Source organism: Melanotaenia boesemani, chromosome 9 (assembly GCF_017639745.1).
Source record: "Melanotaenia boesemani isolate fMelBoe1 chromosome 9, fMelBoe1.pri, whole genome shotgun sequence".
NCBI classification, from domain to species: domain Eukaryota; kingdom Metazoa; phylum Chordata; class Actinopteri; order Atheriniformes; family Melanotaeniidae; genus Melanotaenia; species Melanotaenia boesemani.
The window spans coordinates 10374749-10390726 of record NC_055690.1 but is presented as its reverse complement, the minus strand read 5'-3'; the positions used below and the strand labels follow the sequence as shown (position 1 = coordinate 10390726).

The following is a 15978-nucleotide window of genomic DNA, read 5'->3' as shown; positions in this document are numbered from 1 at the left end:
AAATATCTAATTTTGCAGAGAAGGACATGTCAAGAGGCAAAGAAATTTTTACATTTTAATTTATTAGAATGACAGTTAAGAGTAAGTACACAGTTCTGCATACTGAGGATGACATGCAAAAAAGAAAAAAACAAAGAAAGAAAAGAAGCTACTCGTGGCCATGTCAGTTTACACAGGAATTTAAAATGAGTGATCTGACACAAAAAAGACTAACAGTTACAGTCTTCTGCGAGTCTTGTCAGTATGTTTCATAATTCATACACAAAACTACCACCGCATTTTTTGTTTAATTTTCATCAGAGATGATGCTCAACTTTAACGTCACGTCTGTAGGAGATATATCACATGGAAGGGGTCAAGCTACTGAACTCAGGAAATGGATGGATTCTGTACAGCAGCGCTGTCTCCAAAATAACAAAGGACATGTCACTATTACACATAACAGTATTTAGTGTTTTAAATAATATAACATTGTCTGATAAATTAGTATGCTAAAACATCACCGTATATTTGTCATTTAAAGAAATCCCGCTAATATATACATAGATCAAACAGAAAAGTATATTTTCTCTAGAATATGATAAATTTGGTTTGTTGAACATGGCTTTGCATCTACAGATAACTGTAGCAGAAAATGAAAGATTGGCGTCAGATAAATTGTAAAGTCCCTCGTTGTGATACAGTAAAAAATTACAGTCTATTTGGCATCTCTGACCTTTCATTTTCCAAATTTTCATCCATCTAGCCACATTGATCTCTCTCTCTCTCTCTCTTTTGTTTTATAAATTCCTATTTCTTTTTTAATCTTTTTTTTTTATTATTTCAAACCCAAAACATTCAACATTTTACTTTAAAATCCAAACTCTTAAAGCACCACATGACAAGCTAATCATGTCAGCACAGGATCAATTTACTACCCGTTTTCTTATATAAATAAAGAAATGCAAACTGCTTGATATCAAGAGACTGACAATTTTTTTTTCAGAGGGAAGGAGATAAAATTCTGTAGATGGGAAAGACATGTGGTGAAGCCTTTAAGATTACAAGCACCTTTGTTACAATGAAATGTTAGCTACTGAGTTGTGAAGCAACATCTGACTAAAAATTACAATATGTACAACAATATAAACTTTCTACACACAAAAAAAGAAAATAAATATGTTTATATAAGTAATGCAGAAGGATCTCATAAGAGTGAGGTATTTAAATTAAAACAAGGGCCTGCAACTTACAGACTTCACACAGTGACAACAGTGGTCTTTTTGTATGAAAAAGCAGAGCCCAACGGTATAAATATCCAAAAATATTTGTTTTCACATTTTAAGTATAATGAATATACCCTGGGTGAGAATAAGCAGGTTTCTAACCATTATACTTGTCTATACTTGGCTCTCCTCTTTGATGACATAACATACAAAGAGACCATTAAATAAATTTCATATACAACAATAACGAAACACAAAATAATCCCATGTTCAAACTAAAAACGCATCTTTGAATGAGCAGCAGTGCATGCAGATTTTCTGGTCCTGTATAAAGTAAGGCACCAGAGGTTTCCAGAATTAATTAGTATACAGAGTATACATATAAAATAACAAAAAATCTTCAAGTGTATCAAAGGCAGTCTATGAGAGTGCATACAACAAAGACTGGAGTCATGTGATGTCTTCAATTCATAGGCTTAAGAAGTTGCCATCTTCTGCAGCAAAGGAATCTATGAAAAAAAGAAAAAAGAAAAGCATAAAAAAAGCATTCAACCTGGCAGTAAAAATCTAAATTTCACATAAAGATGGAAGTCTTATGGCCTACATTTATTTTTCAGTAAATGTGCTGGAAATCTTTCCCAAAGGCTGCTTTTAGCTTTTTCATGGTCAGATTGAAAACAGACTAAATCAAATACAGTGCTGACTCTCAAGACTTTTACATCGCATCTGAAGCAACATTTCATCGTGTTCAGAGTGCATTTTAAAATGTACAACTGTGGACAACCATGAGTATTGGCACTAGAGCCACAGAATCTCAGTCAAAACAAACAGGGCCAAAACAAAAAATAAAATAAATTGGAGCCCCTCAAGCAGTGTTATGGCCACTGCTCATTGCAGGCAGCTGTGGCTCATCCTGCAGGTAACTGCCTGGCCCGGAGGTCTGTTCGGAGTGACTGGATCAGACGCACCCTGGTCTCCTCCCCACTGATTGGCTCAACGTCCAGCCAATCATACGGCAGCTTGGTGGAGTCCGGACATAAAGGGCTGCTGCAGAGTCCATTCAGGAGGGAGAAGCTAAACAGCACAGGCTGCTCCCCTCACACTGGCCGAATTATGGTGGCGTTGCTCTTCTGTGTGTTTGCTGTGCTAAATGATAGCCTTTTAAGTTAAGACTATTTCGTATTCACAGCAGGGTTAAACCTGGCTGTTCATGTTTCCCTTGGAGATATAATAATAGTCTGGTTAGTTTGGGCTTACCTTCGTTATACACACAGTTTAGGTTTAATTGCGCTTCGGGTTACTATGAGTTCTGCCTTTTCGTTAACCTTGGTGTTTAACTTTTGTTTGTGTTGTGTTGGGCTAGGTTAGGCTATTTGTTGGTGATTGTGTTCATTTAGTTTATTGGAACTGCTGCACGTTTGTTATTTAGTTAAGTTCGCTGGTTTATGTGCACTCTTTTGTTTATCTTAGTTTGGTTAATCCGGCGGATTTTGTGTAAGGTTTTAATAATAACATTTTGGCTTTTCTTTCAGCAGTTCCTCTAACCCCAACACTTGTTTACGTCTGATTTCAGGTTTTATTCTTTATTTATACTCACCACAATAAAATGCTGTGTTTTACTTATACACCTGCCCACGACTGTCTTTTATGTTGTGCCCCTATCATACCTCTGAAACGGGACGTAACAAGCAGGTTGTAAATCGCTCTCTCTTGAGACAAGCAATAACTTCTGGTTTTGTATTGTCCAACTAATAACTCTTTCTGTCTTGGTCCGCTTAGTCATTATGATTACACTCGATGGAAAGCCTACCATAACGTAACATACTCTGTTGCGTTATTGCCTCTGCCAAGGCGAAGGTTATGTCTTCAGCATTATTGGTTTGTCTATCTGTCTGTTAGTAACATAACTCAAAAAGTAATGGACATATTTTGATGATTTTTCAGGAAATCTCAGAAATTGAATAAGGACAAATGATTAGATTTTGAGGGTGATCCGAATCACTGCCTGTAGATAGGGATAATTTTGCCATTAGAGCCTCTAACTAAAAAATTACCAAAATCACTGGCAAAAAAAAAAAAACAAGACTTAGCAAGGGTCTGTGCTTTCTGGGTGCTTTTAGTTAAATATCTGAAAATTGTTAGAATACAGAGCTATAAACATACAGTTTTCAAGTGCTACAAACAAGAGATCACCCAAAGAAACTCGCTGACCAAATAAGATAATGTACTGTAGAGACAACGGTTTTCGGGCCTGAGTTCCAAAGCTTTTTAAATCTTGGTAATATAATAAAAAGAGAAAAAACAAACAAAACACACCTTTGACAAATCAACTCCAGTGAGAGCATTTACGGACACAGGAAGTTCAGCCAAAAGGCGGTTCACTTCACCCGTCACACGGTTGCTTTCCCCGCTGAGAATGACTATCTCATTTGTTTTGGCTAATGGTGCAGCCACCTTTGAAGCAATCTGCAAAGACATAGTCAAGTTTTCAGGATTAAGAGATGATTCAATGTCATGTATAGTAGGTTAGTGACTAAGTAGTACACTTAGTGACATAGTGACTTAAAAATGTCTGGAAGTGTTCGAGTCATTCAGTAACATGCATGTTGTGGAAAAGGTTATACAAGAATATCCCAGTCAACTTCAAATTAAAGTTCTGTCAAATCTCACTTAAAGTTATTTTAACCAAACTTCAGTTTAATGCATTTGGATGAGTTCCTATGTGTGGGCTACCTTGGGCAGGGCCTCGAGGACTAGGGCAGTCTTTGCTGCTTCTCCATACTGCTGGTAGGCCTCAGCTTTCAGCCTCATCTTTTCAGCCTCCGCTTTTCCAACTGCTTCGATTGATGACGCCTCTGCCTCACCAATCTTCTTGATCTTCTCTGCCTCAGCTTGGGCTATAAGCACTGTCTTCATCCTGATGCAGGAAAACACATGAGTTATTAAAATAACTTCAATGCACAACCATCAAAACACTTCTAGTGCAGCTATTAGCAACCCTCACACATGGATCAATGCCACGTGACTTTCAGTAATAACATTTCAAATAATTTTTTTCTGATGGTATTAATGGATTTATAAAGAAAACTTTCCAATGAAACTGCTTGGCTAAAACCTAGTCCAGTAGGATAGAAAGCATGATAAATTTTAGCAAAATGGAATTTACATAACCACAACACATGGAAATATCGGCATGGTGAGTGTGACTGTGTTTTTCAGGGAGTAGACTGGAAAAACAGCTTTCAAGCCTGTCTAATATAATGGTCTAAAACCTCTCTTATGTCCTTACGCAACACAAAACGTCTCCACAGGAAATGAGGTGATTATGCTGCTTGGCAGTGGATGAACTCTGATGTCTTCAAAACAGAGCAAATAAAGCATGAATGAATGAATGAATGAATGCATACATAAATAAAATAAAAAGGAAAAAAAGAAAAAAAAAAGAAAGGAAGATGAAAAAGTACACTGCCTACCAGCAGTAGTATGGAGAAGTATAGAGTATGGAGAAGCAGCAAGCTTAAAATGACAAGACTTTAAACACTGCTCTCACTGATTTGTTGTCAAGACTGCTGAACGCAGCAATACTGTAAAGCTACAGACACTGTTACAACAACAAGGTTGTCATCGATTTCAAATCTTTATTTACTTTGCTAAGTCCTTCAGGTTATGTCCACTGAAGCCGGTTCAGGTGTGAAAACAGAGGCGAAAACTAGAAGAAAGGCTTCACCATCCCCACAAAACTGCTGTAGTATATACTATAAGGCTGTAGGGGGCACTACAATGATTAAAGTAACACTCCAGAGCTAGAACAAGACTTAGCACGTGCACAGAAAATGACATATCCGCTTGCTCCCACTGTCGATGGTACAGTAGCGCAATACTGTGGTTTAAAAGCTGTGCGTTTTGGTGCTAAAGCTGTACACAAGCCAGGACTGTCTGGAGCAGCACCACAACACAGTTGGTTATGGACGCCATTATTGTTGTTGTGTTTGGCGTGTGTTCATCACACTGACGTCACATCCTCTAGTTGTGTGGTTCCGCTGTTGTCACGGACGGTAGAGGTTTCAAACCTATCCACCTTGGTACCTGGTTTCAGACATGATTGGTTTCATGGAGGCTAATCCCTGGTTTCATGGGGATGAAAGGGTGGATTGCTAAAATACTTTTGCAGTTTTACTGCAGTTCATTATCGTGGGGACGGCCCATCTGTAGTCAGCTACAGACTGCAGTGCCTCAGCAGAACGAGGAGCTGATTTTGCCTCTGTTGGTTCACATTATCCTTTTTCATATTTGCGCTTCGGTGCTTACATTTTCCAGAAAGGCTAGACAGGGGCACAATGTGAATTAGCATTCACTCTGGACTGGCTCATCGGTAAAATCTCTGAAAGACTGAAAGAGTCACAAAACCTGCGCAGTTAAATCTTCTAGATCATTACTTGCAAGTGACAGTGATTCCTGGAAACAGCTGCTACCCCATACCATTTTCTGCTCTTTCTAGTATTGTGTTCTACTCATTTAATGATGTTATAGATATCTTACAGCATATATGGTATGAATATCAACACAAAAACACCTCTTTATGATCCTCAAATGCTATTCTTGACATGCTGTAGACAAGAGTTCCAGTCATTTGATTTTTCTCCCATGCCTGTTGCACTCTGCCTTTCGCACATTTCCAGCTATAAACACACATTGCTAGCACAGACTCTTGCTGTAAGTGCATGTGTGAACAGCAACTGTGAAGAAAGTCTGAACTAAATTCTCAGCCCATTTTCAAGAAACTCTCCATGTGTGTGGAAAAAGCTTTAGTCATGCTGCAAATTCTACAAATCTTTCTTTGGAAAAACTTATGACAGCTCTAAAAGAAAGCCCTTTTAACTTAAGTGTTCTCACTCACTTGTGCCCTTCAGCCAGTTGCTGCATTTTGTAGGCCTCGGCCTCAGCTGGTCTCTTGACAACAGCAATGAGTTCTTTTTCTGTGCGGTCAATCTCTTTCTCCTCAATGGTGATCTCCTTCTTCCTCTGCACGACTTGGATCTCAATTTCCTCCAGCCTGATCTTTTGTTGCTCCTTTGCCGCCTGAAGCTCATAGGCTAGCTGGGACTCTGCTTTCTGAAAATATCACCACAAAGGTTGCCATATTTCTTAGGTACACACTTTATGTTTGACATTGTTTTGGTATAGGGGAAAAGTTAAAATTGTTATAGTTTTTTTTTTAAGTTTAGATAAATGAGTTGACAATAGATCAATCACCTTAGTGTTGATTTCTTGGTTAAAGGAAGCTTTCTGCAGCTCCAGCTCCCGTTTGGAGTCAGCCATCTTGGTGTCAGCCAAAAATTTGACATCCATCATCTCCTTCTTACACTCTGCCTCCTAGGAGCCAACGTAGGAACAGAGCTCTGATCAGTGAGTCATTGTGCACATCACAATTCCCCTTAAATAAACTTCCACTTGCTAGAGTCTACTTACTCGTATCCCAGCATCCCTTTCTGCTTCAGCCACACCAATATCTGCATCCCTTTGAACAGCAGCAATCTGGGTCTTCCCGAGAGAGCTCAGGTAATCCAGTTTATCATACACATCCTGTGAACACAGACAAATAGGACAACCAATAAGCTGCAGAGATCAGCTCTGTGTCTACAAAGAATAACAGAAGACTTAAACACAGCTAACAAGATTATTGCAAAACTGAAGGACACTAAGTTAGCTTTGCTAAAATCCAACTTGGGTGTCAGATTTGTAGTTTTGGGCTAAATATATTTCCTATTATATATTGTGTTGGTTCACAAAGCATAAACCAAAAGACTTGCAAAAGACACAGAGCATCTTCAAAGATCCATCCCCATTCTGCCCACCATCTGTTTGAACCGATGCCCTCCGGAAAACAGTACAGGTCCATCAAAACTACACTACAAGATTCCTAACCAGTTTCTTTCCCAAAGCCATTACCATGCTGAACTCTGAACCTAACGCACACCCACCAAACAACACCTCATTAACATAAAGCATTTTTTCCTCTTTTTATTTATTTTTATTTAAATTTTTTTTCTAAATCCATTAAATTAAAAAAAAAAGACCAGAAAATTAGGATAACACATAATTAGGATGCAAAGCATTTCTGTTAACAGTAACCCCCACAACAAAAAAAAAAATAAATAAATAAAAAAAGAGAGAGAAGGGATGACCAATCATTGACAAGGTCTCATCTGCATCCTGTGCACTAAATTTAAATTACAGCACATTTAAAAGATGAGAACCTGTTTCCAAATGACAGGAACATCAGCTCTTTAAGCTTAATTGATAATTGATAAGTGGTCCTAATACCTCACAGACTATTATAGTGAAGCACAGACGTTGTGCTTGAAATGAAGGGCTTTTAAAACCCTCTGGTGAGCCGTTGTGTCTGCACCACATACCAAAGAATTCTAGACAGCATGTTTCTTGTCATGAATTATCAGCCCTAAGAAAACAAGCAAAGCCATTTTTTCTCATGATCAACACGTTTAACACAGTCATTTGTATTTAATAACCAGTATGTAAAATAGATTTCATTTCTTCACATAATGTTTTTCAGAGTTTACCAACTGCTGTCTGAGAATCTGTTATTTTAGTTTCACATGCCACTTTCAACTAACCTTGATAGTAAAGCTTAGAATCTCAATCCCCATCCTGCCCACATCAGGAGCTGCAACATCTCTCACAAGTTTAGCAAACTGGTCCCTGTCCTGATAAATCTGCTCCACAGTCAATGTACCTGCAAAAGAAATACAGCACATTATCAATTACACGACATTTAACTTGGCACAAACCAAGAGCAGCCCTGTCTTCAACATTTATGGTGATCAGGAGTTTTTTGTTGGTTGTTTGTTGTGTTATTTTTTTTGTTGTTTTTAGTTTATGCAAAAACAACTACACATGCAATTCTTTAACATGGCATAAATCAAACTAGAACTGATCATTTTTTCAAGCTCAAGTTTAATTAGCAATTCTTAACTTTGCATTCCAAAGTTTTAATTATTTTCTCTTTTTTTTAAAAGAATTTCTAAAAAATGACAGCATTTTGGTTTTCAGCTGTCTGGACTCACTGTGTTAACGAATGAAAGATAAATCAACAACTTGACAGAAAATTAAGATAGCTGTTAGCTGTTAGCTGTTAGCGTTGCTTGTCCCTACCTAGAATGGAGCGCAGATGACCCTCCAAAGTCTGCAGAAGCACAGATTTGATTTCCATTATTGATTTGCCTAGAAACTGCTCACAAGCCACAGCCAGTAAGTCCTGTTCTGTCATTACTTTCACCTGAAGGAGACACAGTAACAAGAGTTAAAACATATATATGTTAACTTGAAACATTACTTCAGAACAATGTATCACGCAAAAGGGGTTTTTAGCACCTAAATTCATCTGATACATCTAATTTGATACTTGGTAGATTTTTATTTTGCATGCAAGAGATACATTTCACTAAACATAAACAGATAAAATTTGACAAATACAAAAACTGAGGCCTCTCAGGTGTGTGTGTCAAAGGTTTCCCAGAATGCATGCAGGAACGGGGACTTACTTGGGCCACCCCTGTGACAGTGATGGCTACTCCTTCTGCAGTCTCAACGTCCTCACATCTGGGCTGCAGAGTCATGATCTCTAAACTTAACCTGCAGAGGGGAATAAAAAAGAAAAAAAGTAAGTATAGCCTCAGTTGTTAAACAAGTAACTCAGAATGTGTCAAGAAATCTTTCAATTAAACATTTCTTGTGGTTGCATCAGTTTATCTAAAATTTGCCATGTTATGTGTCTAACAATTCCAATCAACATAATCTTTTACATCACAGAACGCCATTCATCTGCCCCGTGACTCACTGCAGCTCTTCTGAGTGCTGTAAACTCCTCCTGACTGATGAGCATTTTGACTCACAGGCATATTGTGTGGCCCAGTGATGCAGCCTCTGTGCTCCAGGACTGCTTCCAGTGCACAGACTGGCAGGTCTTCAGAGAGGCAGCTATGTGTGAGGGAGAGGTGGACCTGGAGGACTACACCTCCTCCGTCCTCGGCTTCATCTCCAAGTGTACTGATGATGTCACCACCACCAGGACAGTTACCTGCTATCCAAACCAGAAACCCTGGTTGAATGCTGAGGTGAGAGCTCTGCTGAAAACCAGGGATGCTGCGTTCAGGGCAGGTGAGGCATCAGCACTAAGAACGGCGAGAAAAGATCTGACGGTGGGTGTCAAGAGGACCAAAGCTGCATACTCTCAGAAGATTCAGGGTCACCTCACCTCCAACGACCCCCGGAGCATGTGGATGGGCATAAAGTGCATCACAGACTACAACACCAAGGATGCACAATGTCCAAAGGACCCCTCCCTGCCAGACGAACTAAACAGGTTTTACGCTCGCTTTGAGGACCCTGACTCCCCCCCTCCCTGCAATAGACTAACACCACCACCTGGTGACACGCCCCTCTGTGTGTCCACTGCTGATGTGAGGAAGACTCTTAAAGGAATCAACCCCCGCAAAGCTGCTGGCCCAGACAACATCCCAGGGCGTGTACTGAAAGACTGCGCACACCAGCTGGCTGAGGTGCTGACGGACATCTTCAACACCTCACTGTCGCTGGCATCCATTCCCACCTGTCTAAAGACTGCAACCATTGTCCCCGTCCCAAAGTGTCCCACAGTGACAGGCCTGAATGACTACCGACCCATAGCCCTGACCCCGGTAGTCATGAAGTGCTTCGAGAGGCTGGTTATGGCCCACATCAAAGACTCCATCAACGTCACCGTGGACCCACATCAGTATGCATACAGAAAGAACCGCTCCACTGATGACGCCATCTCATCAGTGGTCCACACAACCCTCACCCACCTGGAGAGCAGAAACTCATACGCCCGCCTGCTCTTCCTGGACTTCTCCTCCGCCTTCAACACCATCATCCCACAGACACTGGTCCAGAAGCTCTCCACCCTTGGTCTGAGTAACACACTGGGGAACTGGGTCCTGGACTTTCTGACCAACAGACCTCAGACTGTCAGGATCCATAACTCCACCTCCTCCTCCATCACCCTCAGCACCGGCTCTCCTCAGGGCTGTGTGCTGAGCCCCCTCCTGTTCACTCTGCTGACATATGACTGCTCGGCGAGACATCCCAGCTGTCATATAGTGAAGTTTGCAGATGATACAGCGGTTGTGGGACGCATCAACAACAACGATGAGTTGGAATACAGAGAGGAGGTGGAACACCTGGTGCAGTGGTGCAGAGAAAACAACCTCTGCATCAATGTGAAGAAGACCAAGGAGATGGTGGTGGACTTCAGGAAGGATAAGCGCCCTACTCCTCCCCTGCACATCGGAGGAGTAGCTGTGGAGGTGGTCTCCAGCTACAGGTACCTGGGTGTGCACATAACCGAGGACCTCACCTGGAACACCAACACTTCCCAGCTGGTCAGGAAAGCACACCAGCGCCTCTACTTCCTCAGGAAGCTGCGGCGAGCCGGACTAGGGAGCGCTGTCCTGAGGAGCTTCTACCGCTGCGCGGTGGAGAGCGTCCTCTGCACCTGCATCACTGTGTGGCACGGCAACTGCACCGCCGCTGAGAGGAGGGCTCTGCAGAGGGTGGTAAAGGCTGCACAGAGGACTATGGGGAGCAGCCTTCCCACCACCTCAGACCTCTACACAGCACGATGCAGGGGGAGGGCCCTCCGCATCATGAAGGACTCCACCCATCCAGCACATGGACTTTTCCAACCCCTCCCCTCAGGCAGGTGGCTGAGATGCATAAGGAGCAAGACCACCAGGTTCAGGAACAGCTTCTTCCCTGAAGCTGTCAGACTGCTGAACTCTTGCCATGCCTTGTAGACCCCTCCCCACCCTTCCCCACCTCTGAACACCAGCCCAAACCCTGCTGCCCTGCCCCCACCCCCCCATCCCCACCCCAACTGAATCCACCCCCCCCCCCCCCCCCCCCCCCCCCCCCCCCCCCCGCAGGGGAGTTCCTGTCCACATGTTTACATGTTTACCTGCTGTCCATATAAGTGCAATATCATTAATATTAATATCAGAAATGTTATACTTTGGACTATCACTACCTCATGCACATACATACTTGCACATATTTATCTAGGCTGCACATGCAAACTGGGCTCTTTAGTGTTTACTGTTATTTTTATTTAAAAGTTTTGCTGTTTATATTCTATTGTATTTAGCTTATATTCTATTTATATTTAGCCTATATTTCTATTTTTCTTCATGTCTTATTTTATTTCACTTATTGCCCTCCTTCTTATGGCTCAAACCGGGACCTCAGTTCTAATTTCGTACCATAAACATGTAAATGTGAGCTGGTATGACAATAAAGTTCCTTGAATCCTTGAATATTTAATCTTAGTGGCTGACCATCAACATTGGACATCAAGTCACAGCAGTCTATTGTCCTAATCTTGTATCGTAGTATTTTGTGTATACCCTGAGTAATGAATACTGGTATGTTGAAAAACTGAGTGCCAATCAGATGCGTTGGTTGGAGAAAAATACTGGCAAATGCAAAAGAAATTGTTTTTTTTCTTTTCTTTTTTTTTATGAAAAAGTCCTCAATAACCCAATATGTTGCCTTATTATTTAGCTAGTTGCCCAATAACTATATTTTTACACACATGTCACGTAAACAAAATTAGTGCCAGTATAATCTTGGCCACATCTGCTATTGCCATGTAAAGAAAAGCATTAATGGCACATCGCACAGATGGCAATGCACAATCTGATGCTGTGAGCCAAAAAGAACAATGACAGTCTTATGAGTGCACATAAGTAAAAACATGGAATATAACAACTGCAAAACTCCCAAAAACCCAAAGGAAGTTGTTTCAGTGGAAAGACAAAAAAAATAACACTGTTTGGCAAGATCCTTGTAGTTAAAAACAGAGGTAATCCCATCGCTGGCACACCTAGCAACTGCCCACAAGAGCATTCTTGGAAAGGAGGACCTATCCAAGGAGTGCTTAATGACCTAGACAATATTGTGGGGATGCTGAAACCGTGTCACATTTGATTTTGGTCATTCCCATTTGCACAGAAAGTGTAATCCTTATTGTCAACACACGGTTATGTGATTTCTACAACTGTCAATATTTGGGAATACAGCATACTGTAATTGTAAAGGTAATAGAGAAAAATCATTTACCTTTATTGGATTTGTAAATTATATAAAAGATGCTTTTTTTGCACTTGTTATTGCTCCCTGCTGTAATGCTTTCAATGTTTTATTTAAAGCACTCTGAATTGTCTTGTACATGAAACGCACTATACAAATAAATTTGCCTTGGCTTGCCTTGTGGAAAGTAACGAAGCTACTTCTTTCTCTATGACCACATATCAGTATTTTCAACTGTCCCAATCCATCATTTAGTTTAATGGGATGTTGCATCACAGTTACATTATTATTATTATCATCATCCTCATCATCATGTTCATCATTATTATTATTATTAAATATGGGAGCTAAATACTGTTATGAGTCAAATGTAACTCTAGAAGGATTTAGAAAGTTTGTGTGGTGTTATGGGTATCTTATCTTTTGATAATAGCAGCAATGGTACATAGATTTACTCACTTGAAGTAAACATGTTTTTCTCAAGTTGAGAGAAAATCATTACGGTTGCTTCCATCACTTCTGTTGTACACAACCTCTGTACGCTTGGTACATTAAAATGACTTTATAACATTATGTCATTTTATAATTTTATTGCAATGTTGTAAAAAAGACAAAGAAAGAAAGAAAGAAAGAAAGAAAGAAAGAAAGAAAGAAAGAAAGAAAGAAAGAAAGACTATTACATTAAACATTCCTTTATGTACTGTTAAGTCTTGCATAAATAAACGCTGTGGCTCTTTGACAGGCATGTCTGAATGAGGGAGAAGAGAAAAGAGACCAGGGTGTGAATGAATGAATGCCATCATTTAGACTGATGAAATCATTAGTATTATATATGTAAATATGAAATTAATACTTTGTATTGGTAGAGTTAATACTGTTGAGACTGAAGAACCTTGTTGACTTTCTCACCTTCGTAAACCGGACAACAGCTGTGTTTACATGGAGCACTTTTAATCCAATCAGAATTAAAATGCGTCATGTAAACATGTCAGCTGATCTGATCAGTCTTGACTGGAAAGAATTTTCAATCCGTTCAAGAGGGGTGGTTTAAATCTTTTCACGATCAGATCAGCGGTAAAAAATAACCATGTATACACTCATTCTGACTGTCCTGTGGTGGATGTTGTCTCTGCACATGCGTGACGTAAGGAGCTTCAGGGAAGACGGCAGCAAAACAGAACGGGACTGTGGTGGATAAAATGTTTTTTTATAAACTGAAACAGTTAAAAGATTATTGAGCATTTCGACAGTCAAAAGTTTAAAAATAAAACACTTCTTCCAGCGTTATGATCGGATTAAATCTGTCCATCATATAAATACAGCTGATCAGATCCCTTTATCCAGCATCCATGTAAACATGTCATTGGGATCTCTGATTAGATTGATTTAAATCAAATAGATGAAATAATTCTTCATGTAAACATAGCTGATGTTTCTGTGCTTGTCAAAGGGTGCTTGCTGGGGATTTTAGATGAAAAAATGAAACTCACACTTTCTTAAAGACAGACTGAGTAGTTTGACTGTCAACACAGTGGTGTGTTGTTATCTTTTTTGCGTGTCGAAGATCTTGACCTTAAATGAATACATTGAATATTGTTTCTTAAACTCCTTTATATCATGTTGCAGGAACATTCAGTGCTGTGTTACTTTTAAATATTGTGTTTCAATTTTTGATCGTTGACAATTGCTGCAAAAAAAAAAAAAAAAAAGAAAAATTCTTAGATAATATTATATGCACATATCCACACTTAAAGGCTGTATAGGTTCCATTAGAACTGCTTTGGTTTACATTTGATAAAAAAAAAAAAAAAATCCTGTAATATGAAACTACTGATGTTAGAAAAGCTTTTATCTCGTAATTGTTTTGTGCCCGCAGATAACAGAACTAATTTTTCAACAGCAAATCACCACATAATAGCTCAGTTCAGCTGTGGTCTGGTAAAAACCTTGATACAAATGGATATCAACATAACATATAAGGGAGTCTCTGCTTCAACTATATTGTCACCTTTGGGCGTTTGAAATAAGCCACCAAGCCCACGACCAGCCTCCCACGATGTAGGTCTTTTCATCAGAGCCACAACAACCACCTGAAGGAAAAAAGACGTACCATTAAGACAAGAGTTCAAGTTGACCATTACATGAATATGTCAACTGAAAGAAAGCCACAACACTTAAATATAGAAAGGGTTTCCATTAGCTCAATATTTAGCTGAATACAGAATAGTCATTTGAGTTGTTCGATACTTGTTTGATTAATTATCTAAATTGAATTTTCGTACAATATCTAAAACACTTTGTAGTTCTGTTTATGAAAAGCATTGCACAAAACAAATTATGTGGGTAGAGCGCAGAGGACCTGGGACATCATGCCAAAAGTACACTCAAGTTAATTTGTTTACAGCAATTTGAGACTGACTCTGTTGATATCAATTCACAATCAATATTATTTTGAACCTATAGACAATATCAACAAATGGGAAGAAACATAAATTTAAGGACTATGGAGCAGTAACTCATAAGAACACCCACAATTGTTCACAGAAAAGTTCTAAAGTGTTTCCTGCGGTATTTACAGACTGCTGCATTTGCTGATATTTCCTTCTTCTTACCAAGAAGCTGGCCATGTACTTTCTGCAAGAAGTTTAGAGTAGACACTGTAGATGCTCTCACATACAGCCTCTCTAGAACATTTCTGGAAAATTCCTGGGCTGCAGTGTGTGTGTGTGAAAACAGCTTTAGTATAAGCAAATAAAAATTACAATGCTTAATAGCAATGTTTCGCAATAGACTCTGGTAATAAATCAGTAGTCTAATTCAAGACTGCATGTAAATACTGTCCTTTTATATTTATTTATTTGATAATTTCTTTCGAACCTACTGCAAAAACAGTGATCAGTACATGGATCAGTGGCTAAAATAAACTAACAGGTCACATTATTTTCTTGTGACTAAAGGATTTCAGTCACGTGACCCAAATCAACGGAAACGTACAACGGGCGTTTATATGGCTAATTTTAGCGTTACGATTTCAAAATTCGGCGATTAAAGTTATCAATCAAATTAACGAGTAGACGCATTTGCTTAACAAACCAAGATAAACTCGTCTCGGTTTGCCAGTTTAGGGACTACCATCGGTGCTATTAGCTCTCCCGTCACCATAACATGTAGCTCCGCTAGCACTGCAAGAGGAAGAAAACCTACCAGAGACCACCAACGCTTCATTTGGCCCTACAGTTAAGCAGCTTCCCATGTTGACTGAAGACAGCAGAGAGCAAATAAAACCCTAGAAAAAAGAGGAATCCTTCGTTGAAATTATAATATCGCTGTAGTTCGATATTTAATTCAAGTGTGTGTGAAGTGTGATTGAAGATACTTCACGCCCAACATAACAGCGTCAACAACGCAGCCCCGCCCCGCCTAGCAACACACACTGACGTCATGTTGCTCACATAAAATAAAACATTATCTAGCTTGCTTCTTAGAAAAAAATCTTTATTTTATTTATTTATTTATTTATTTATTTATTTATTTATTTATTTATTTATTACTACAATTTACTATTACTACAACAAGCCACTTTCCACCGCCAGGCGCGAGGCCATGTCGGGTGACCAGGGTCCTGGCT

The 15978-nt window shown here is 39.6% G+C and overlaps 1 protein-coding gene across 1 annotated transcript; it reads right to left on the bottom strand.

Annotated features, from left to right (window-relative positions):
- Positions 1–42: 42 nt before the first annotated feature.
- Positions 43–15754, bottom strand: LOC121646444 (flotillin-2). The gene is made up of 11 exons (XM_041995402.1): positions 15555–15754; positions 14359–14440; positions 8768–8858; positions 8379–8502; positions 7841–7959; positions 6675–6788; positions 6459–6578; positions 6103–6317; positions 3939–4122; positions 3522–3671; positions 43–1714 (listed from the first exon to the last, which is right to left on the bottom strand). Exons 1-11 carry the CDS (start codon positions 15601–15603, stop codon positions 1682–1684), a joined length of 1281 nt encoding a protein of 426 aa, XP_041851336.1. The 5' UTR covers positions 15604–15754; the 3' UTR covers positions 43–1681.
- Positions 15755–15978: the final 224 nt, after the last annotated feature.